General features: G+C 39.0%; 1 protein-coding gene across 3 annotated transcripts in view; it reads right to left on the bottom strand.

Annotated features, from left to right (window-relative positions):
• Positions 1–25,952, bottom strand: part of kiaa0825 (KIAA0825 ortholog) — a 194,844-nt gene that overhangs the window by 147,501 nt on the left and 21,391 nt on the right. For all 3 annotated transcript variants that reach the window (XM_007893070.2, XM_007893069.2, XM_042334331.1), the window contains exons 3-9: positions 24,578–24,746; positions 20,766–21,435; positions 10,323–10,493; positions 8,370–8,464; positions 6,477–6,695; positions 5,570–5,835; positions 4,921–5,071 (exon numbers count right to left, since the gene is read on the bottom strand). In XM_007893070.2, coding sequence (XP_007891261.1) covers positions 4,921–5,071; positions 5,570–5,835; positions 6,477–6,695; positions 8,370–8,464; positions 10,323–10,493; positions 20,766–21,435; positions 24,578–24,746 — 1,741 coding nt within the window. The remainder of the gene's footprint in view (positions 1–4,920; positions 5,072–5,569; positions 5,836–6,476; positions 6,696–8,369; positions 8,465–10,322; positions 10,494–20,765; positions 21,436–24,577; positions 24,747–25,952) is intronic.

Here is a 25,952-nt window from a genome sequence, read left to right as displayed (position 1 = left end):
ACTGATAATACATTGTAGCTGATACAGCATCCGATAACATTGATAAGATGTAATGCATAGCAACATTCACAAAAGGTTTATCTTCTTCATTTATAAATACCAGAAATGAATTTGGGAAATCAATGAAAGCAAGCTGATGATGCATTTTTGTTTAAATGTGTAAATTATGAGCTTCCTAGTACAGGATTTACTAGTCGAATGTATAAATTATTATGAATCAAAAAGTAAATTGTAAAAACACCAAGAAAAGCATTATGTTTCGCAACTAACAGGTGAATTTATGGTGCAGGCATTGGTTGTTCAACATTAATTTGATGAAATCATCACATACATAAAAGATTGTAATAGAGAACTGGCATGAAACTTTCCAATCAAATTTCAAAGTTTGAAAGTAAACTATGGCTGGTTAAAATTTATTTTCTGTATTATATCCTATCCAAAGTATATGTAACCTGCAAAAACATTTGATTTTTTGTATTTTTGTAAGATTTACAATTGCAGAGATCGAGTTCAATATGATTATCATATAACTAATATAATAATATAATAATAACAATATAACCATATAATAATATAATAATCATAACAATATAATAATCATATAAGCTTTGAGAATTGATCAAATTGAAGAAAACTACTGAAAAACTGTCACGGATGTGTACCTTAAAATGCGTTATTTTGGGTTACGTTGAATTTTGTGCTACATTTAGCACATTTTGAATATATACATGGTTAATTTGATTTCCCATGAAAATATTGTCAAATACCTACTGGACTTCTTTCAGAGAAGTCAATTAAAATCTGCAATCATAAAATAAAAGAATACACTTCTTGAAATAATTAATCCTTTGGCACCAAACACTTTAGAAAATCTGTTACTTCAGTTAATATCCTGTGGGATAAATTAAAGTTCCTTCTTCGAAATGTAGAAAAGATTAGGAACAAATGATGCTCTTTGGCCCAGTTGATTATCAGATTACTTACACAAGTGTCTTTTTATGACAGCATCAAGCAGTTTCTCAGATGAGAAAATGGCTTAGAAGTTAAACTACTTTAATATTCCAATTCCAAAAGTAAAAAAAAGCAAGTCTAAGATGTCCTATAACTTGCAAAACCTTACTCAATTTTATTAATCTCCAAGACTATTGATCTAGCTTTACTTTTTATCAACATAATTTTGTTTCCAATGTGACAGACAAACTTAGAGATAGATTAATAAAACTAATTTTAATTTAGTTTTAATTTTTTTGCTTTGATTTTAATTTATTTAGACTGAATGACCAGATCAATTTTTTAAAAATCAAAACCATCAATTAGCATAGCATATTAAAAAAACACAACTTATCAATAATATTTAATGACAGTTTACATTTATGTTGTCAAATAAATCAACTCATAATTTCTCTGATGAACTTAATTATACCAGCATTTTCCCCAACACCATTTGTATAAAATATAATGAGAGTAAATCATTCTAAAAAAAAATTTGGGATCATTCATAAAAGCAAAGTGGGCAGGGACATTGAAAGAGACCTCAGTGCGTTAGTTAACTCACATTGCTCGCCACGTCCAAACAATGTGAAACAGCAAGAAATAAGACAAACGTTCTATTGCCAAATAAATTCAGATCCCCAGAAGATATGCTCAAGCTGTACAGTTCTTTGTTCAGCCCACACTTGCTTGAGAAATGTGAACAGTTCTGTCATAAGAGCAAAAGAGGGGTGACCAGGTCTTAGAAGCAGTTTTGAGTATTTGTTTTGGTTAGGCTGGTGTCTGACGCCCGCGGAAACTTGTTACTATACTTAAGTATCCCAACCAGACTGAGATTTCTACATATGCATGCTGCCTATGCACAGAAATTTCCCTCTGTCTGGAATGGAGTGCACACTTTCTCCCAAGAAGGATGCAGCTTGCTTATTTAATTCTGATAAGTATTAGGCACACGTTCATGAGAGCCAAGCCTTGGGGACCTCAGAGTATATCTTCGGATATTGCTGGATTTTGCACAAGTAAAATCTCGTAGCTTGCAATTCAATACTTTTAGAAAATAACTTTATGGGATATAGTTCATAGGTAGTTTGGGACTTATGTGCATTCGACCGCCAGGAAGGTAGAAGGCGAACTGGATGGACCTTGGTCTTTTTTTGTCTAGCATTTCTTATGTTCTTAAGTGGGAAGAAGCTAGAAGATTGAGTCTCAAGTGATTACTGTGGGCCTTGTGCCAAATCCTATATTGTACATAAAAATTACAGCTACAGCTGAACTAAATGAATTGAGTGCTTAAAAATTCAAACTGGAAACACTGTTTGTTTAATCTTTAATATTACATCTTTGCAGTCAGCTCTAAAGTAAATTGAACTTTATTTTGAGTGTAACAAATACGTCCTAGTGATTCAAATACTCTCAATTGCCTTGGGCTTGAGGCTTAAACAATATTCCAGTAAATTATAACTATATTGATACATGTTTGTTCTGATCTAAATCTCTATTAGGAATGCCTGCATGGAAATCACATTAAATATCACACTAATAAAGCCTACAAAAGCTACACAAAATGCATTTGAAAGTAGTAATAAAACAACCTAGAGGCACCTGATATACTGTATTTTTTGAATAATAGGCCACAAAGGACAATTGTGCGTAACCTTATTTTAGAACTGAAATGATTATCGAAGTTCAGGCTAAAAGGCGAATATTTTTGTCTGTAGTTAACAGCAGTACTTGGAGATGGGGAGGGGATTGGATCAGTGGTACTACTGGTCCCAACACACATTTTACCTCTGATGACTAATGTCGCTGATAGTAAAGTGGAGATAATGTCACAAAAGAGGTTTGGAGGAAGAAGGCCCTTGGGCCCATTTAATCTCATCCTTTCAGAAAATAAACTCCATTACATTTGCAAGGAGCTTTTTGAAAAGAGCCCAGTATTCTGGCTTGTCCACCCTTTCTGGTAACCCATTTCAATTTTTGATGCATATCCATGTAAAGAAATGGTTCCTTTTTTTTCCCTAAAAGTGTCCTTCACAGCCTTGAACCTGTGTCTAGCTTGTCCTACTGCCTTGGCATATCTGAAATTATTATATTATTTGTTCATTAAACAATTTATATACCTATTAGGTCCCCTCTGAGATATCTCTTTTCAAGTGTGAAGCCCAGTTTATCCAGTTGTTCTTCATACTTCATGCCTTTAACATGAAGTATCAGCCATGTTGTTTATATGTTGTTTTGGAGTCTTGTAGTTCAACAATAACAAATTTATATTTATAGAGCACCTTTCACGTTGGGAGGACGTCCCAAGGCACTGGACAGTCGGGTCAGGACCCGAGCATGGGGCAGGGGTGAGGTAGGGGTGAAGGAAGGCAAAGAGGTGGAAAGGCGAACTGAAGGCACGATTGAAGAGGAGGAGGGTCTTGAGACTGGCCTTGCAGGAGGCAAGGGAGGAAGCGAAGTGAGGGACTGTGGGATGGAGTTCCAGAGTGGGGCGCCGGAGAGCTAAACGCCCAGCCACCGATGATAGGGAGGGTTGAGCGGGAGACATGGAGCAGGCCGGAGCCCGCTGAACGGAGGGAGCGGGCAGGTTGGTAGGGAGTCAGCAGGTCAGAGAGGTAGGAGGGGGCAAGGCAATGGATGGCCTTGAAAGTGAGGATGAGGATCTTGAATTCGATCCTCTGAGGGATGGGGAGCCAGTGGAGTCAGGCGAGGGTGACTGAAGCTCATTGGTTAAAGCACTCGCCTCGCAAGAGAGACCTGGATTCTTTGCCCGGCAGGGTGGAACCTTGGACAAGTTTCCTTACTCCACACACCTGGTAATAATCCCTCAAGAAAATAAAACAATAATAAATTGGTCACTCAATCCACGACCGTTTGTGGGACACTGCAATTGGCTGCTGCATTTCACCCACAAAGTCAATTCGCTGTACAGTATATTCTGTGAAGCGCTTTGAGACGTCTACAAGACGTGAGACCAGAGAATTGTTATGAAATACAATTTTTTAGTGCCTAGAAGTCTCTCGCTGGTCTAAATTTAAAGCTTGAGACTGCTTCCTGGTTACTTCTCATTAAGCAGTTACCAATCCATGTATACAGTTTACCCTTGACATCAGTTGTGAAGAAATTTCTTGTGTAGTACTTTATGAAGTATTTTGGAAGTCTAGGTACATAATGCCAAATGGCTTCCCACTGCCAAAATGGAATGTCACCTCTTAAAAACATCTATAGGAATGGTCAGACAAGATCTACCCTTCTTTTTTTAGCCCATTATTAATCTTTATTAACTGTATGGAAATGGGCTAATAAAAGAAGGGTAGATCTTGTCTGTTTCTGATTCTGTTTCTAATGATTGATTCAATTAGTTTTCCAATTAGTTTAGGGTAATACATCAGTTAGAGGCTAGTCACATCCCAAAATTGATTAAAAGCATAAGGTTCCTCTCTGGACAAAGAAAGCCGCAGTTACAGGATGATGTTCTTTCGTCAAAAGAAGTATTATAGCTGCAGTAATGGTTTTTCACTGGTAAGATAAACAGTGAGCCTGTTAACAACCTTCTCTGTAACAATCCATATTAATTACCACTTTAGATTTTCTTTAGAAACTATTTGTTTACCATCTAGTATTCGGCATTAAATATGTTGAAATAAGTGGAAGCCCCTATGCACAAGTAATATTACTTACTTTTACTTTTTGTCTTACTTTTTAATAAATTTTTAATTAATATTGTGCATTTTGTCCACAAAATACAGTTACTCTAATTTACAATATATTCTGTGAAGTGCTTTGAGATGGCTCGATGACGTGATAAGGCACTATATCAAATGCAAGGATTATTATTTATTATTACCCGTGACTCGAGATAGCAACACAATACAACTGTAACAAATTCCCCCAAAAAATACAAGGGAAACCAACTGAACTGATTCCTACCTCATAAAAAGGTTTTGAGTCACCCCAATGGTGGCTTTCTGCATCCTGGAGAATGCTTGTAGCGCAAATTCTTACGCAGTAATCTGTAACTTGAAACTGGACAACTGTGATGAATTCCTGATATCGTTGAATTGGCAGGAGGAACAATGGCCTACTCAGAGAAAATGATCAAAGAGACAGAGATTTAAAGCCTTAGCATTAAAAGCCAATAATCTTCAGCACTACAAATGGTTCTGATTATTTAGTATCAATCATTCATTTCCTCTATATCCTGAGCCTGAGCTGAAGTTAGCACTCAAACACTTTTTATAATATGTTCTTTGATTTGAAGTCTTTGAAACATACATCTGTTTTTTGAAAAATACACAATCCCCTTTCAGAATATCAGTGTCAAATAGCATTTATACAGGTATTGCTATTCAACAGCATAATATTAATTATTGTACACAGAAACTTAAAATTTGCCTTTTATTTTATAAGCAAACCTGAAGGTCAGAAAACCACATAAGCGCTTTGGGACGTCCTCCCAACATGAAAGGCGCTATACAAATGTAATCTTGTTGGAGTTGATAAGCATAATATTTATTCTGTGGTTTGAGTTATTTGCAAGTTAAATGGTGGAGTGAAGTTATAATTTGCAAATACTTACTTCTTGCTCGACTCTTTCAGCAAATTCTCATAATGATTTAACTGCCTATGGATGAACATTGCTGAGGAGAGGATAATGTACAAGTTTTGCACTGGTGCCTTGGAGGGCACCTCTTTACTTCTCTCCTCTAGCCTGGACAGGATAGCTGCAGCTACTTTAGAACATCCATCTACAAAGTTTGCTCTAATTTCCTGAAGAAAGTTCTCGCTGCTTGCCAGGGCTAGTGGAAGTAATGTGTCGAGTTCTTCCATGATATCAGAACAAAACTGGAAAAGAATAAATGTGGCATCAAGTTATTCAAGGTCTGAAAACACTATATAGCTTATGTAGTTTGTGGCCACATTGTCATTTCAAAGAATTGACATAGTTCAATAATATATAGAAGTCTGTCAAAAGATAGTCCGGCTCATTCCAATATAAATGATTCTGATAGAAATAATGTACTAGCTATTTTGAAAAATATGTGATTCATGGAGACTACATTTAACCTATTTCCATAAAATATTGTTCTGCTGCTGTGTGCAGTTTTATAACAAGAATATGTTTGAGATTACCAAATGGTGACATTTAAGAATACTTATTGGAAAAAAGATCATAATATCAAAAGCTTGGGATGAGCCCATCAAATCCCCAGCTTGTATATTCATGCATACTATCCCATCATTGACTGATGTTCCTTGGAAAACAAAATAAATAAAAAACACGACAGTGGTATCCACTCGTCTCTAAGCCAAGTTAGCTATAAAGCCAGGGCAGGAGGGGAAATCAGATGAAAGGGAGGTTAAAAATAAACAGAGAAGAGAGGTTGTGATAAAAAGTAGAGAAGGGGGGAAAACAGAAAAATAAACATAATACTTCTTTAGGTGCACCACTTCTTTTCCTGAGTCCATGTCAATGTTTTATTTACCTTTGCAACTTTTTTTGATTGCTCCTCTTCCATGCAATGAACCCAATTCACGTCTGCTGGTTGAATGCTTGTCACCAAATATATACCTGACATGGACTGCTTCATTTCTTGCTGCAGGCTCTTTGCACATGCATCTTCAATTACCAACTTTAAACAGTGGGCTGCAGAGGGTGCCAAGTCCTTAAAAGCATCTCTCCAATCAGACTCAAGAGATACTGACTGCAATATAAGCAGGCAATAAAGTTAGAAATGTAACAAAGGACACAGGAGTTTGTACAAGCTCTGAACAGCTTTCCTTTTTAGATATCTAGCAAGTTCTCTTGAAGGCTAATGTGGACTCTACCCTGACCATCACCAAGACATTATCACCTTCTGCAATATAATCTTAGGAGTCCTGTAGTTCAGTGGTTAGAAGATGCGTCTCGCAAGCAAGAGACCTGGGTGTTCGATTCCGGGCAGGGCGAAACCTTGAGCAAGTTTCCTTACTCCACACCTGATAATAATCCCAATAAATTGGTCACTTCAATTCACGAATGTTTGTGGTACACTGCTGTGCACAATTGGCTGCCGTGTTTCGACCACAAATGTACAGACAATTCACTTTATAATATATTCTGTGAAGCCCTTTGAGACGTCCAGAAGACATGAAAAGTGCTATATCAAATGCAAGGATTATTATTATTTTTATTATCTTCATCAGCACAGCCCAGTGGCACACAATGGTAAATCCACAATAATGACATGCAATTCCAAAATGCAATATGGCACAGTGCTTGGAAATAATTAGCTATATTCTGCAATACATGCGTAAGTGTCTGCTACAAAGATTTTTTAAAAGTAGTTTTTGTGGAACAGCAATGGAAAAAGACAAGCAGGATACATTGAAAATAACGTCCTACTGATTGTATAAACACATTGTTCACAAGTGTGGACATCATCAATGGCAGCACATAAAAAGTATTCACAGAACTATAAATATTTCCCATCCAATATTATACCACCAGTGAAAATTGCTGAGACGCAGCATTAACCCAAGAGCTCCCACAAAGGCCAGCAGTGACCTACATAACTTTGAACTTTATTACACACAAGAGAAAGACAACAACAACAACAAGATTCCATATATAGAGCGCCTTTCACGTCGGGAGGCCGTCCCAAGGCGCTGTACAGTAGGGTCAGGACCCGAGCAGGGGGGAAATGGTCAGGGTGAGGGGAGGGAGGGAGGGAGCGAGGAGGGGGTAGAGAGTCGAGAGGGGAGCTGAAGGCATGGTCAAAGAGAAAGGTCTTGAGACCGGCCTTGAAGGAGGAAAGGGAGGAGGCGGCGAAGGCACTGGGGATAGACTTCCAGAGCCTCGGGGCTGAGAGGCTGAAGGCCCGGCCACCGATGGTAGGGCGGTTGGGGCGGGGGATGTGGAGCAGACCGGAGCCAGAGGAACGGAGGGTACGGGCAGGTAAGTAGGGGGATAGCAGGTCAGAGAGGTAGGAGGGAGCAAGGCCGTGAATGGACTTGTAGGTGAGGATGAGGATCTTGAATTCAAATTCAACAGTAAATGTTTTGGCATTGGATTATCAAACAGTCATATTATTTGCTTTACAATACGCTTGGGATTCATTTGCTGCCATAACAATGCTGCTGGCCAATTCTATAAGTATGCTATCAAGCAAAAGTACCATTTGTGTTATATTATAGGACACAAGCAAGCTTTCACAAGTTTTTCAGCATTTGAAATTATTGCCTGCTGGAAGCGAGATTGAAAACTATTTTTTAATAGTCTTCATGACAGTCAGATTGGACGTTTTAAGTTATAAAATAGTGATAAAGTAATGCAGCACACAAAGTACAGCTGCATGTTGGCTGCAAGTAGAGATACCCAAACAGAAAATTCAGATTACCTCAGTGACAAACAATAGCTGTTCAGTTTGTATGTTGGTTTTGTTCATCTCTACAGGAGACATGTCAATGTCTTCGGAGGTCTTCTTTAATACACCTAACGTACAACATAGCATTACATTCTAGCAAAAGTTGTCTTTTTGTATGTCATCAACTTCACAAAATTCAGCAAAATGAGCCCATAAGCAAATATATCTTTAAGTTTTCCTTCAATCCGGACATTCCTTGGCAGATATCAAGGCATGGATGAGCACAAATTTCCTGCAGCTGAATGTCAGCAAGACGTAAGCCATACCATTGGCTCCCATCAAGGTCTTCTCTCCTGCGGATCTGAACTCCTCAACCTCCCCAGGCTCTCTCTCAAACTCGCTGAACCCGTGCGCAATTTAGGCATCAGGTTTAATCCTCAATTTTCCTTTCTACCCCACATCCCTTCCCTGACCAGGAACGCTTTTTTCCACCTCCGTCACGTTGCCCGCTTCCTTCTGTACATCACAACCAAAGCAGCCGGAACTCTCATCCACACCTTCGTCAACAACAACAACATTTGTATAGAGCTTTTCATGTCGGGAGGACGTCCAAAGGTGCTGGAGAGTCAAGAGTTTCAGACCAAAGCTGGGGACAGCGCAGAGGGGGAAGCAGGATGATCGAAAGCACGGTCGAAGAGGAGGGTCTTGAGATGCATCTTCATCATTTCCTGGCTGGACTGTTCCAATGCCCTTCTTGCTAGTCTCCCCAGCTCCACAACACACAAAATACAACTAATTCAGAACTCTGCCGCCCGCATTCTCACTCGCACAAAACTCTGTTTCAGTCCTTGCCAGGCTCCACTGGCTCCCAATTACTGAACGGATCTATTTGAAGATCCTCTCACTCGTTTTCAAATCACTTCATGCCCTCACACCTCCCTACTTATCTGATTTGCTTACCTACACCCCCCACCTGCTGCCTCCGTTCGGCTGGCTCCAGTTTGTCCCTCGTCCTCTCCACTTCACCATCGATGGTCGTGCCTTCAGGCACCATGCCCCGACACTCTGGAACTCTCTCCCTCAATCCCTCCACCTTGTCTATTCTCAACAAATACTCCAGTGCTGCAGCCACAAAGATTATATTGCAGAAGGTGACAATGCCTTGTCAGGTATGATGGTCAGGGCAGAATTTATATGAGCTTTCAAGAGGGAACTAGCTAGATATCTAAAAATAAGTTAATAACCCTGCCCCCTCCCTCCCCATTTTCAAATTCTGCCTTCCTTTTTGATCGTGCTTATGGTCACCTTGCTCGGGGTCAGGTTCCAGCACTGTCAAGCGCACTGGGATGCTACCCCATGTGAAGGGAGCTATATAAATGCAATTTGAAGTTGTTCAATTCTTCACTTATTTTGGTGCATTTTGGACTAGAAGAATATTAGTCAAGATAAAAAGTGAATTTTCTGATTTTTGTTTTAGAAATATTGTTGTCGGATCTTTAACTTGCACCTAAACAATCAAAATAGCCAATGGACCTCAGGTTAATATCTCATTCAAAGGATAGAACCAAGGACATTCAGGACATTATGTCTGTGCTGGCTCTTTGAAAGACCAATTCATTCAGGGCAATGCAGATGTCTTTTTCCCATAACCCTGCAAATAACTTATTTTTAAATATCTAGCTAGTTCTCTTGAAACCTCATATGAATTCTGCCCTGGCCATCACACCTGGCAAGGCATTGTCACCTTCTGCAATATAATCTTTGTGGCTGCTACACTGGAGTATTTGTCGAGAATAGATCATGAGTTCAAGTCAAGCCCTCATGTCGGGATCACACACACACAACAGTCTGGTCCATATACAATGGTGTATAGTAAGTCATATCAGTTGGGACCATAACATTTATTATGACTTGTGCAATGTAGGAGTTAAGTAAGAATTTGATTAAAATAAACAAATAAATGTAAACTGACTGAACAGTCTTTACCTCGAACATTTCTGACTTGCTCTCTGACACAGCTTCCTAAAAAGACCTCAGCAGCTAGATACTCCACCCGCTCTTCCATATGAAGGAGAATCTTCATCATCTGTGATAAACACTGCAGTTGATGGGCAGTCAGACACAGATTCCTTGCCTTCTTGGTCTGCTCCTGTAGAACTGGTCAGTGCAAAGTAAAAGGTAAATCAGAGGTATTAATGTTCTAAATAAAATAATTCATCATTAAGCAGCATACTAGTCTAATAAGATTTTGCATTATGAAACATAATAAAAAGATCACTATTGATAGTAATTAGTATCCAATATACAGCTTTTTTTTTGCTTATTACCCCCTCCCCCCAGTTCAACACCAAACCTCAATTTGGATAACCAGGTTCAATTGAGCAGTCCACAGACATCTCCATGATTGACAGCAAAGCAATCCCTCTGTTAACCTGCCATAAAGTATGTATGAAGAATTCATCATACTTACATTTAAAACAAAAAAAACTGACATTCTAAAATCTAAAGTGCCTAAATGTATAATAATGAAGCAGTTTCATGTCAGCATCACCACAATTGGTGCGAAAAGAATTGTATTAGTTTTTAATTTCTGAATGTGTAAAATGTTCATAATTGGATGATTTCTTTAGTTTCTAAATAGTGTTCCTCATCCTGGAGTCACACATTATTCCAATATATTCAACGTTTGATATTCTGTAAGACAAGTGCCTCATACAAATTTCTCTCTATGATTGTGGAAACACAGCAGAATCTAAAATGCCTTCGGTAGTAATGTATTTATAAATTATTGTACTTAATTACTTCTTGTTGATAAATTAGTTCATCAATCTTTGTTTTAAAAATTGTGTAAGAGAGAAAAATGTCGTAGGGTAACATTAAAAACAGATAACAAGCCTTGTTTTGTGTTCTGTCCAAGAATGTGAGAGATGCTTTAGAAGATAGTGTCTTATCACGTCTTCGAGACGTCTCAAAGCGCTTCATAGAATATACTGTAAAGTGAATTGACTCTATATCTACTCAGATGTGAGAGGCACAGAATATTCAAACCTTGCAACTGACTTGGTTTTTATAGAGTTGAGAAATTAAAAGAAGTGTTTGGTACAAAACAGCACCATGCTTCTTGCACGCAGCTTCAGAAATCAAGAAATAAGAATTCCATTCGAGATGGTCAACAGCTTATATTTAAGCTGTAATCGTAATTTTGAAACAACCCAATGACCAGCATGCCAACTGACCAACTTGTGGTTGTCATCATTGAAGGAAGAGGTAAGCGAGATCTCCTTGGGGCTAAACTGGCTCCAAAGTGTTGCGTTTAAAAAGGGAATCTCGGAATGCAAGGATTATCATAAGCCAACTCTATGGGGGTCCTGGTAGATGGTTCTGCGCTGGAGTTCTCATGTTTCGAGAAGTATTACTGATTCAGCTATTATACTGTGACAGAAATGAGGGCTATAATACACTGAAAGCTCAAAGACTGAAGGAATCTGTTGAATGTTGAGCAGAATCATCAGAAATCTGGGTGACAAATTAACTGATGTGGAGAAGTGGGCCCCCAGGGCCTAGGGACCACTCTTCAGTATTGTCGGTAAAAGTGTCAGGATAATAGAGAAGAAACTAGGTAGCGATAAATATAACTTTCTTTGTTGGACCACGCGATGAAAAGTTTTGTGGAAGCATACAGTGCCAAAACCTGTCAAGATATACATAAGCGAGGATACAAAGCAATAAACTGTTGTGGAAAAAAGTGATTTTACTCCAACACATTACGCGATCACGATTACCTTTCAGTCCAACATTATCATAGGTGATTATTCCCTTTCTTCTTTGTCATTAATCTTTCTGACAATATCAGTAAAACAGTCATCTGCAGTGCTCTCTCTGACTCCTCCAGGCTGTTTTCATTAAATTTTACAGGGTACCTCCAACTCCTTCAGGCAATTCTCATATATATGTTCATTTTATAGTCTCATTTAAACTCCATGCCTTCTTCTGAAAAATGCTTAACCATCTTGATGGACCTATTGTTCTCAGCTGCTCTGGTTGGACTTCTTCCTAACATTTAGCAGAAGGTCCCCGAAGAGGAACTCAAGTCAGGATGCTGTTGTCTGGCAGCCAGTTGAACTGCTCTATCCTCACAAACTGCATCAAGTGACTAATAGTAATCAACAATTAGAAACTAACATCAGTTGAAAGGATCTTAAGCATAATCTCACACTGGAGCAATGAAGATAGCGATCTAATAAACCCTTATAGTGAATAAAAATTCAAGAGGTTTGTGGTGAGATAAGCAGGAACATAAAGAAGTGCAGCTACACTTGATGATGGAGGGGACACCCTGATGCTATTAGCTGTCTAGAAGAGGGGTGTCAAACTCGTCTAACTGAAAGGACCATTTACGTTAACCTAAAAATGTCTATAGTAACCTTTCATAACTGCAACCGCTTCATTGGAAATCGGGCAGGATGCCTTGCCATAACATTCAATGAAAAAATAATCTTCTGTTCAACAATCTTGGAATTTCCTATGTTTCAGCACTTTTCACTTCCGTGACATCTTGAACTACGTTTCAACAACTTATTTTAAATTTAACAAAATATAAAATATAGCTTTAATGCTCAACGCTAGTTGTTTGCCGTGACATGTGTATGTGAAAAAACGCATTCTACGCGCCATCTGATTGACTATTTTTACTAACTCTTTCAAGTTGTCTTTGAATGAATGGGAATGTCACTCATGCAATGCAAAATGCACAGGTTTGAAAATAAGTCTTACATTAAAAAGAGGAGGTTTCATTTAAAGAAAAATTCCAGCGCAGTATATCACGGCAATTTTAGAAACTAATGGATGAGCCATCAAATATGTTTGACACCTGTCACAGTCCTTCACCTCTTTTCTTATGAGGTGAGTACAGACCAGACAGAGCGATCTCAAGAACTATCCAGAACACTTTATTTATCATATAAACCATTCCGCTTCATTCAATGGGCAATATTCTACAAACAGGATACGGTACAGCAAGACAAAAATAAAATAACTTTAGCACAACAAGCAAACTTGTACTTTAAGAACTACTGAGCTCAACAAATTGTGACTGCCTGGGAAGCACTGACAGCTCTATCAGTCTGCAGTTCCCAACACATACCTCAACTCTGTCTCCCTAGTGCCCCAATCCTCTCTTGTTCTTTCTTTTATTCCTAACTTGTTCCTTATTCTTGAGACCGCAAATGCTTCATTGTAATCTTGACTTCTGTTTATCTTGTTGTTCATCCCTTGTCAATATATCTTAAACTTGCATGTTAATCACATCCCCTCCTGTTCAATCTTTATTCCTGGAGCTATTTCCTTAAATGTGCCTCATAACTAATACCTCAGCGAAACACCCAACCCTCAGGAGCCACTATCTGCTCCATCCCAATCACTACTCCCTGGCTGTGCACATGCTGCATTACTACACATTTTGCAATACCTCACACACCCTGGTCTAGATCGTACACTGCAACTTGTTGTTATAATAATAATTATCCTTGTGGTACAGCAGTCTGTCGGAGGCCCTCAGTCAATGGCAAGGAATGTTCCTTGAACAAGCTATGAAAGGATAAAGCACATCTTAAGCTGAGTCATTTGCATTGAATGAAAACTGTCCAGGGTATATCGAATGCAGGCAATTAAGCCAAGCACTGGACCTAAAGTGGAAAAAGCAGGAAAGTACACTTTTCACAAGTCAACTTGAAAACCGCTGCAGTGCCCTGAGGGAGTGTGTATAATGGAGGATTATTAGTTCCAGTAAAATCGTGCTGCTTTAGCTAGAAACAGGGACATCTTAGGCAGGTTTGTTCACACTCTATTGGAATTAGAAGTGAAAGGTAAGGCAAACCACTTTGTTAAATTGGGGAAGCTTTACTTTCAACGCTGGAAATTAAGATTCTGGGCTGCCTTAAGAGTTGAAGTAATAACATCTAGCACTTTTCACATCGTTAAGCACAGCTAAGGAGGGAGGATACTACAGTTGGAGCCAGAGGTGAGCAGGCAATTGTGGGAGCCCTGCAGAGTGGTTTCAATTTTATCAAAATTCAGTTGAAGAAAGTTGGCATTCACCCAGGGCTCCATGTTTGTTGGGCAGTATATCAGGACAACAATGGTCTTGGAGCCAAGTATGAAGGCAGAGAAGTAGAGGTAGTATTGCAGACCCCATGCTGACGGATGATGTCACCAAAGGGCAGTATGTAAATTTCATTTTGGTTAGCTACGTGTCTGACACACAGATACTTTTGAGCATGAAGATGGATTTCTAAGTAAGTCTGAGAGTACATGTTTTCTAAACATGGAAATTTCCCTGTGTCTGGAATGGAAAGAGGGATAGCAGGAACTCCCTGCAAGCTTCTCAGTGATCATTACAGTGTAGCATGAAAGCTTGAGAGGGTGTCATTTGTGACTTTGATTAGGGCTATTGTGGTGTTGTGGGTGTGAGAGAAACCAGATGAAGGGACTCATATAGAAAATGGTGGGAGAGGGAGAACCAACAATATGTTCCAGGATCTTGGAGAGGGAGGAATAGGTGTAGTTTCTGAGGAACCTACCTCAGACAACAACAAAAACAAGATTCCATTTATAGAGCGCCTTTCACGTCAGGAGGACGTCCCAAGGTGTTGGACAGTTGGGTCAGGACCCGAGCAGGGGGGAAATGGTCAGGGTGAGAGGGGGGAAGGGAGGGAGCAAGGAGGGGGAAGAGAGTCGAGAGGGGAGCTGAAGGCACGGTTGAAGAGAAAGGTCTTGAGACCGGCCTTGAAGGAGGAAAGGGAGGAAGCAAGGCGAAGGCACTGGGGGATGGAGCTCCAGGTAAGTAGGGGGATAGTAGGTCGGAGAGGTAGGAGGGAGCAAGGCCGTGAATGGCCTTGTAGGTGAGGATGAGGATCTCGAATTCGATCCTCTGGGGGATGGGGAGCCAGTGGAGGCGAGCGAGGGTGGGAGTTCTGGATGACCTGCAGCTTGTGGAGGGAGGTGCCAGGAAGGCCGACGAGGAGAGAGTTCCCGTAGTCCAGCCTTGAGGTGATAAAGGCGTGGACCAGTGTTTCAGCAGCGTGAGGGGTGAGGTAGTGCCGTAGTCTGGCGATGTTCCGGAGGTGATGGAAGGCGGTGCCAGTTGTGGCGCATATGTGGGAAAGAAAGGACAGCTCAGGGTCGAACAGAACCCCGAGGTTCCTGACTGACTTTGAGAGGTGGAGAGTGCAGCCTTGGATGCTGATGCTGTCAGAGCCTGAGGTGCGGAGGCGCTGACTCGAGCCAATCAGGAGGGCCTTAGTTTTGCGCACGTTGAGCTGAAGAAAGTTGTCTCTCATCCAGGACTCGATGTCGGACAGACAGACTGTCAGGACATCGGTGGTCGTGGAGTTGGGGGTAGAAGAGGAAAGGTAGAGTTGGGAAAAGTAGTGTTTCCTTGAGAGAACTGCGGGGGTAATGTGGATTGCTCTGGAGGAGCTGAGAGCAGCTATAATCTCTCTCTATTTTCACGAAACATACACACACACACAGTGCCTTCATTATATATGCGGTTGTGAAGATATTTTAACCACAGTGGAACAAAGTAAAATCACGTCTGATTTAACTCCTACAACAAATCCACCTATAAAAATTATCTCCTATAATATTCTGAGTTCCTTTTGTATGTTAATCTTAGACAAATGTTGCTTACAGTCCATGATGGAAGCAGAATAAGATAAGAAGAAATCCCTTAACAGTTGTTATTAATTCCAACATTAACTGCCACAGAGCAGAGTGCCATTTACTAAATGGAACAGATGCGGACTTGAAAAAAGTAAACAATCGTCATATGGCTAGCTGCCAGATTCTAAGTAGATATATTAAACTCCAACTGAAGTGCATTTCCCCTATGGATTACACTTATTGACACTTCATTTCCTATCTACTTTATCCACAGTGCCAATCCTACCACATGGCTATTTTCAGCTTTTTTCTGACCCCTGAGGCCTAGAACTACCATACAGAACCATTAGTAAAGGGAATTGTATGTGTCTGACACGGCCTGAAACCAATTATTGTATATTTTCTTCAGAATGATGCTCAATTCCATTGGGAATCAGCAATCATGAAATAATTTATCCCCTGATTTAATTTTTTTCCGGCACAAATTAGTTGTAGTCTGTGCCGGCTGTACACAGCTGCATGTGACAAATTTCTGCCTTATCAAGATTACACGTGCACTTCATATGATGAAGAGGAAAAATAAATGGGGCAAGGGAATGTGCAATCCATCGTGTTCTAAAATTGCATTGATAACTTTATAAGATACACTGATCATAAGTATCCCTGTGATAAGAACAATAAAGGGTTGCTCAGTAAAGCAAATATCCAAATATTGATTCATTTCAGATATCTGTTTGCCTTTAAATATTATTATACTAAATACTACAGAACATTTACTCTTTTGGGGATTGAAGGTATATCTGATTTTAAACAATTGGTAGAGAAGCTGCCTAGTCTGTATGCATTGCATTTGGTTTAATTGAGGATTTATGAATCAGAGTATGTGCAGTCAACACTAAATTCAAAATATTAGACCTTGCTCAATTAACACCACAAATTTAACTGTAATTAATTTCATTATAAACAAACTCATTAAATATATTTATAGGTCTCGTAAATTCTAGCACATATTACTGTTTTTTTTCCACTTAACAGAAACCTGTGAAAATCATAATGGTATATAAATCACACTTCTAAGTAAAGGAGGTAGAGATGTGTATGCTGTGCTTCCCTAGTGACTCAATGAAGAAACTGTAGCACCATGTGGTGTGAGAATGACCTATAAACATTAAGAAGGTCTCAGGTTTGATTTTTGGAACCATATTTCTGCTCATGTAGCCTTTGGGACAGGATAGTAAGGAGAGAAAATCAAAGAGGAAAAAGTTGAGGCTGAGTAAAAATAATAAAAAATGCATTAAGGTTCCAATTGAAATAAACTAAACTAGATTATTAAAAGATACTGTACTAAAATATGCTTAGTTTGTTGTTAGAAAACATTGTGCGAATTGCAATAATAAGAGTATTTATTTATCATGAGTCTTTTTTTTAAACAATCCATCGGATTATTCTCCAACAGGTTCTCATGCCCTTCATGGCCTCACACCTCCCTACCTATCTGACTTGCTTACCCCCCACTCCATCACCCATTGCCTCTGCTTGGCCGGCTCCAGCCTCCTATTCGTCCCTCGCCTCCTCCGCTCCACCATCGATGGCCATGTTTTCAGGCACTGCGTCCTGAAGCTCTGGAACTTCCTCCTTCAATCCCTCCATCTTGCCCTCTCCCTCGCCATTTTCAAAACCAATCTAAAGACCATCCTTTTTGATCGTGCTTAAGGTCACCTCCCCTCTCCCCCTGGCTCGGGGTCAGACTCCACCACTGTCAAGCATTCCAGGACTCTATCCCACGTGAACGGCGCTATATAAATGCGAGTTGTTATTGCTATTCTCAAACAGTGTTCATCAAAGAGTAGTCGCCTTAAGACACCCTCCCAATGTGAAAGACCATTTACAAATGTAATTTGCTGCTGTTGTTGTCACGCTAAGAACAATCTTATTTTTAATTGTCATAAGGTGGACTAAATCTTGAAAATGTGTGCATCCTAGCAACCAGAGAATAGTTTGCACAACTGAATGAATCAAACTTCCAACACACTTTTCTATTTATCCCATCTTCACTTTCGTTTTACCATTTTGCCTTTTTCTGTCCCTCCACACTCTTTCATAATCTATTAGTTTTCTCTTTGGTCATTCTCAGCAGTTATTCTTTTTTTAATCTTTTAATCCTCTTGTTGTCCCATCTGTTCCTTCTCTTTTTCAACTTTCTCTCACAGCATTTCGCTCAATTTGCTGCACAGTCAACATTTATTCCACTTTTATTTATTCAATTTGATCCTGAAAGTCACTCCTAATAAAACAAAAATAAACTGTGCTTTGTCGTGACAAGCAATCAGCATAGGTGCACTGAATATTATGTGCTGCTGTTTTATTACTTTGCTGACCAAATTAGCATTTAAGTTTTGAAATACCAAAGCCATTTTGAAACTATCAACAACTTAAGACTTTCATATTGGATAATAACTCTTAAAGTGTTTTTCAAAAGCAACGTAATCACTATGTAGATTGATAAGGAGAGTGTGAGGTTGTGGTTCAACGTTTTTTAAAAACAGTTTTGAAGGCAAGGAGAGAAAGTGAAAGCAAAGCGTCCTCAGAAGAGGCTAAAAGCTTGGCCACTGATGGTGGCTACTGACAGAAGGAGAAGTTATGGCTGTGGAGTTCTGTGTGAGTTTAAGTTTACAAATGGTAACAGCTAGGGAGGGCAGTCCAGAGAGCTTTGGATGAATCTAGCCTCAAGGTGACAAAAACATAGAAAATATTACTATTGAAGGGTCTTAACAAATCCTCTCAAAAAAGGGAAATTGTGAAATATCCTTCATGTGGGTGTAAATCGTTATGCAAGGATTAAATCAAAATCCTGTAAAATACTGGATTTACTCTGTATATGAATGCTTTGAGAATGTTAAAATTAATCAAATTTATTTTAATTATTTGATCTGCAAAACATGCACTGATGATGAGACTCTTTAATTAAGATGGATCCTTTTATTTAAACAAAAATGTCTTGACAAATAATCTTCAATCTTACCGATGCATGCAAATCTAATTCTTTCATAAATCTGTTCATAAAGTTACTCAACTAAGCTATGTTAATTAAAATCACATTCTGGAATGCTAGTTTTCAAAGGAATTAAATATATCTGGCCTTTCATTTAGGTATAATTAAAGGATTTGGATGTGTCACATAAAGAAGAAAGGATAGGTAGGAGGGCGTAACACGCTAGTTACACATCAGAAGGGGTTGGACAATGTCATAAATTATAACAACAAAATTGAAGATTGAATTTCTGGCTTCAACTTACTCCTACTATTTCTCATGACACCTTCAGTCTGGGAATCTTCAGTCACTTGAGCTATGTGGAGCTTTGCATGCTAGTTCTATTGAGGAAAGTTTGATGGCAATAAATGCATTTTACATGAACTGTGTCATAAGCAACTTCAGGTCCATTGTTCATGTGAGTGATAGAAAGTTGGTCCAAGATGATTTATTCAATAACATATGACATTTTGCACTGCTTTATATTTTCCTGGTTGCTTGTATACACATGAGGTTCTATTTTTTAGAAAAGTTAGCAAACTGCTTGTGCACTAAAACAAATCATAACAATAATGAAACATTAAATAAATTAACCAAGAAACCCTTGAGTGATAAACATTGTTTAACATCAGTCATACTGAAACATGTAAGGCTAAACTCTAAAGCAAATCATTAACACAGAATAGATATGCTGATTGGCATGTTTCTGTGACATACCACGCCATGTAAATCAAGCAAGATATATACAAAACACTGTGGATTCATATGATTATCAGTTATTATCACAATTGACCAGTTCATGTAGATAGTTACATACATTACAAATTGGCTTGAGAGGTATGTTATAATAATAAATATAATAATTCTTGCATTTGATATAGCACTTTTCACATCTTCTCGACGTCTCAAAGCACTTCACAGAATATGCTGTAAAGTGAATTGACTGTATATTTGTGGGCGAAATGCAGCAGCCAATTGCGCACAGTAGTGTCCCACAAACAGTCGTGGACTGAAAATGATCAATTTATTATTGTTTTGTTTTGGAGCAGTTATTATTAGGCGTGAAGAGTAAGGAAACTTGCCCAAGGTTTCGCCCTGCCTGAAATTGAACCCAGGTGTCTCGCTTGCAAGGCGAGTGCTCTAACCACTGAGCTACAGGACTCCAAAGGAAGTTACTCAAACCTACAACATAATTATTTAATTGGATGTATTTTCATTGATCTAATGCTAAATGTGAAAATATATAACTGTCATAGCTGGAAAAAAACCTTAAGTAATTTGGGGAAGATCATATGTACAAAACAACAGGAAAGAATTTTGTTTGTCAGATCTGGATTTTCCACTAAAAATAGAAAGAAATATTCCTATTCCCAATGAGTTTCATTGATCTCTGCAAGGAAATCCTATTTTGTAATGTGATTCAAAATATAATGTACATTACTGCGCATGTGGAATTAATGTATTATTGGTGAACATTAAAAGTAGAATGCTATGGCTGGAAAAAAGAACAATAAAATAACATCTAATCAGCTTAACAGGCAAATGCTCACAGTGAGAATAGTTATAATGTTCTGCAGCAAACAAATATGCACACTGAATTTTGAAGACTGGGTAATACGCTAGTCCCATAGAAGTAGTCTTCAGAACATAAAACAACAAATGTACATAACTAGTTGTACCATCAAAACGTAATAAACCCATTTCTATCATTGGACAAAGCAATAGAAGGCACTTACCTGCAGGCTGTACTGTTCCTTTTTGTTTATTTGAGCTTTTGCTCGTCTTTGCCAGGTGAATCACATTTTCCCTCAATTGTTGCTCGCAAAACCTTTCAACCAAAGTGAAGAGTTCTTCTGCAATATTCTGTAGGTACGTATCATTGACAAACTTCAGTACTTTAGAGGTCTCCATAAGGGTACGTAGAACATATAAATCTTGTCTCATCATAGTGCACACCATAGGGATCAAGTTTTGAAATGTGTGAACCATTTTGTCTAAACTGATCTCACCAGAATTGTTTAGTAGACTGTTCTTGAACAGATCTTGCACAGATTTGCTCTGGATATTTTGATATTTGGTTAGAACTTCGGATTCTGGATACAAGAACAGAAGCCGCTGAAGACACTGTGTTTTGAACTGAACATTTTGATGTAGATTATTCATTTCTTGATTGCTTTGAAGCTTATCAACTAGGAACCTACGAAGATGCAATCTCACATCATCCCACACAGACTGCAAATGTAAGGAGTCACTGTCCTCGATGGCATGAACTGAAGTAGCAGAGGGAACCGTAAATAAAGACCCAGTAGAATTCAAAGGAAACACAACACCACATTCCGCAGAGAGATCCAGAAGCAGCTGCAGGATTGTTTCTTCTGGGCCTTTTTCAGTCTTCAGAAATTGATGCTTTCAAAGAAAACATGAAGAATAAATAATTATGCACTAGAATAGATAATACTAGAATTGACATTAGTTGTACCACAGCTTTCAACTCAACAGATATAAATAACGGGATCTTTTCAAGGACTAACTAGCACTTTACAGTACAACAAAAATGTTTTGCATCCCAGAGGCTTGAAAATAGCAGAGCACGACACTGAGCCGGGGGTAGGTAACCGTAGGCATGGTTGAAGAGGAAGGTCTTCAGGGGCGACCTGAAGATGGGGATGGAAGGGACAACATGGAGGGTCAAAGGAAGAGTTTTCCACTCTCGGGACATAGTGGCAGAAAGTTCGACCATCAATGGTGGAACAGAGGCCATGAGGGATATGCAGGAGGCCGTTGCCAGTCGAGCGCAGGCAGCGGGTAGTGGAGTGGGGAACAAGCAGGTCGGACAGGTAGGGAGGTACCAGGGCGTGAAGAGATTTGAAAACGAGTGTGAGAATCGATCTGTTCGGCGATAGGGAGCCAGTGGAATCTGGCTAAAACTGGTGTGATGGGGGTACAGTTATATTGGTAATCACGACACCTAATTTGTGCCAGCAAGTCCCACAGTCAACAATGAAATGATAAATCAATTAATTTGAACTTGGGTGAGACTCAATGAAGAGCAAATATAAATGAAGACAATCAGGAGAAAAACTACACATTTCTTTGAAATTGTGCAGGGTAGGAATCGGGTTGGAATCCTTTAACATCATAAGGCTGATGGAATCTAAATTAATGTCACAATCAAAAAAAATCTGGAAATCAATTCCAATACTATATTTAATATAAAATATAGTATTTAATATAGAATGATATAGGAAGAGGAGTTTGGCCTATGAGGAGAGACTGGAAGAACTAGGACGTTTTTTCATTAGAAGAACGAAGGTTAAAGGGTGACTTGGTGGCAGGATTTAAAATTGTGAGGGATTTTGATAGAGTCAATTGGGAGAAATTATTTCCATCTGTTGGTGAGTCAGTAACGAGAGGGCAACAATTTAAGATAGTTAGCAAAGAGCAAATGGGGAAGTTAAGGTGTTCACACACCTGAAAAAACATTATAAGAGCAGTTAAAAATTAAGTGCTAAAGAATCTAAATGAAAACATTTCTGCAATCTAAAGTGATTACATAAAGCTAGTTTGTATCAAACAACAATAAATTTACATTTATTTAGTGCCTTTCACATCGGAGGACGACCCCAAGGCACTGTACAGTACAGGGTTTGCATCAGGGCTGGGGGTGGGAGCTGAGGCAGAGGGGGGGGGGAAGATGATCTAAGGCGCGGTTAAGAGGAATGTCTTGAAGTAGGCGAGAGAGAGGCGAGTCCAGGTTCAAGACCTCCCATCAGTTTGGCTATTTTTTCCAACATGAACAAATTATTTTCATATAGATGACTATATATTGCATAGTGCCAAGCCTAAAAGTTCACAATGTCAGCATCGCTTTGTTACTTCATAAACAATAGGATATTATTACAGTGCTTATTCTCATATCTATGATATTTTAGGGCTTTATGAATCACTCAGATCTGATAAACCTTTGAAGTATAGTTTGATAAAGCTTAACATTTGTGACAAGTTTGGGGATAAAATTGCATTTTACTTTTAACAGGAAAAATGTCATTGGCCACGGTACGAAAAATCTAACATTACTGAAAACCCTAAGGGTGAAACAAGTAGAGGCTCTCAAAATGTAATATCTATGGTCAAATCTAGTGTGTAAGCTATACCTAAGTATAAGCTTCTCGCCTATTTTTGATTACTTTTTTCTTAGATATTAGTTCAGGAACCTTACTTTACATGCCACTTCTTGTTCCACTTGCATCTAATATGGATAGCATTAATTCTCGTAGGCATGAAGGCTCGGTTTGCAATTCTGACTTTTTGATTTAAACGTTATCAAATCCAATTCCTCTTTTTTTTCTTCAGACTCAAGGTCCTGCATTATAACTGTAAGAATTTCACTATTTGCAGTACTGTCAACTCTAATAACAAACTTGCGATAGTTCCTCCAAGCAGAATCTTGATACCCTACACTTATTCTCAAAGTTTACTCTGTGCATTCCTGAGAAAGAATAGGGAGGGAATTTATACTCTGGGAGAATTCTCAATTGAGTGGAGGAACAGAAGGATCTCTGGGTACAACTAAATAGAATGTTAAAAATGGGACTTCAGGTAGAGAAGACCATCAAAAGGACAATCAAAGTTTATATACAAAGCCTTTGAATACAAAAGTAAAGAAATTATGCAATTATCATTTCTAAAACCCTATATCGTTTTTCTGCATGTGGGTGTCCAATTCTTTTTTAAATGTACCAAATACTCTGAAAAATCTATCTAAATGTTAGATAGATTGTTGATAACTTTCTGGGAGAAGAAGGTCTTCAGAACCTCTCATTTTATTCCCCAAGTCAAGGAGATTTATTGCCTCTTGTCCTCGAATCCCTTACCAGCAAAAGCAGCTTTTCACAATTAATTCTTTCAACACTTTCATCATCTTCAACAACTATCATATCACCACCCTCCAACCTTCTCTGCTCCAAAAGAAGCCTCTCCTCTCTAGCATCTCCTCATAAGTATTATAATCTTTCATCTCTGAAGTCATGCTTATGAACCTATGCTACACCCTCTCCATAACTCTAATATATTCTCTATAATGTGGTGCCCACAACTGCACACAATATTCCAGGTGCAGGCCTAACCAATGTCTTGTAAAGATTCATCATTATTTCATTACTTTTGTATTCATTGGCAGTGTATAAAACCTGGAATCTTGTTTGCCCTTTTAACGGCCTTCTCCACCTTTACAATTCCACTTTAGACATTGATGCCCTGAGATTCCTGTTCCTCCACTCCATTGAGAATTCTACCACTGAGGTTATAATTTCACTCCCTAATATTTCTACCAAAATTCATCACTTCACATTTTTTATATTAAACTCCATTTTCGACAAATCTGCCAACTCAGCTAACCTGTCAATATCTGCCTGTAGCTTCCGGCACTCTTCGTCACTGTTAAGAGTCAAGGCAGAAGTAATTTTCCTGTCAAAATCTTTGTATGTATTTAAAGGCCATGTTTTAAAATAATAGCAATTAGTGTTGAAAATCTGTAAATTTTATTTACCAGGGCTTTAAAAAAATCTGTCAGTTGGTCACATGGAGTGGAGAATGGTTTCACAGAAGAGATATTGGGATTACTTAACCACTGTAGACAGTCTCCAGTGTTCTGCAGCTTCTCTCCCACACCCAACTCACTCAGGTCTGACTGCAACTCCCTCACAGTCTGCTCAATGCTGAAAGACAATAATAATAATAATAATTCCTGCATTTGAAATGGGGGGAACATAGGAAACAAATCAAATAATATGTTATTAACACTGATAATAATAATCCTTGCATTTGATAACAGAACATTTTAAATGTGATTATTATAATCAACTAAGAGGCAAAGAAAGAGAACTTTTTGGTTTAGTCAGCCAGTGCTCTGAGATGTGCTAGAACCTTTCACCAATTTGAATTGCTCGTGGAGTCCTGTAGCTCAGTTTTTAGAGCACTCGCCTCGCAGGCGAGAGGCTTAGATTTGATTCCCGGCTGGGCAAAACGCTGGGCAAGTTTCCTTACTCCACACGCCTCTGTTTACCTAGCAGTAAGTGCAGTAAGTACGAACCCGGTTGTTAGTCAACTGGTGAGGATAATAATCCCTCAAAAAAATAATAATTTGGTCATTCAATCCACGACAGTTTGTGAGACACTGCTGTGCACAATTGGCTGCCGTGTTTTGCCCACAAATATACAGTCAATTCACTTCACAGTATATTCTGTGAAGTGCTTTGAGACGCTAGAAGATGTGAAAAGCGCTAAATCAAATGCAAGTATTATTATATGTTATATAAAAGAGAGCACCGACACACTGCTAAAAATTTCTTTAGTTCTTTGAAGTGCTTCTGGTTCTAGATATTATGACAGTGTGAAAGGCGCTATACAAATGTAATTTTGTTGTTGTTATGAATGAACAAACACAAAGATTCTACTAAGTATTTCTGGAATGCTTCATCTATCCACCAGGGAACAGATATATAACCTGCTTGACATATAACCTGTATTTATACTTGCAAATATCCCACATCTGTGCCATGACCTGCTCCGCCTTTCCCCACCTCTGCACCATTGCCCAGCTCCACCACTGTCTCACATCGCAGGCCGGCAAGACCCTCATCCATGCGTTCATCCAGGCTCAACTAAGCAAACTCCCGCTTGTTAGTCTCCCCAACTCATCCTCAACAGGCTGCAGATCATCCCGAATTCTGCAGCCCATGTCCTCTCCCTCACCAGGCTCCGTGACCCTATAACCCCCATCCTTGCCCAACTTCACTTGCTCCCCATCACACAGATACAGTTCAAGATTCTGGTCTTCACCTTCAAAGCCCTCTATGGCCCTCTGTGATCTCCTAACCCCCTAGCAACCTGTCCGGTTCCTCTGCTCAGCGGGCACCAGCCTG

This window comes from Callorhinchus milii, unplaced genomic scaffold (genome assembly GCF_018977255.1).
Source record: "Callorhinchus milii isolate IMCB2004 unplaced genomic scaffold, IMCB_Cmil_1.0 Scaffold1, whole genome shotgun sequence".
Classification (NCBI taxonomy): domain Eukaryota; kingdom Metazoa; phylum Chordata; class Chondrichthyes; order Chimaeriformes; family Callorhinchidae; genus Callorhinchus; species Callorhinchus milii.
Note: the sequence above shows the minus strand (reverse complement) of the source record. Positions and strands in the feature narration are given on the sequence as shown.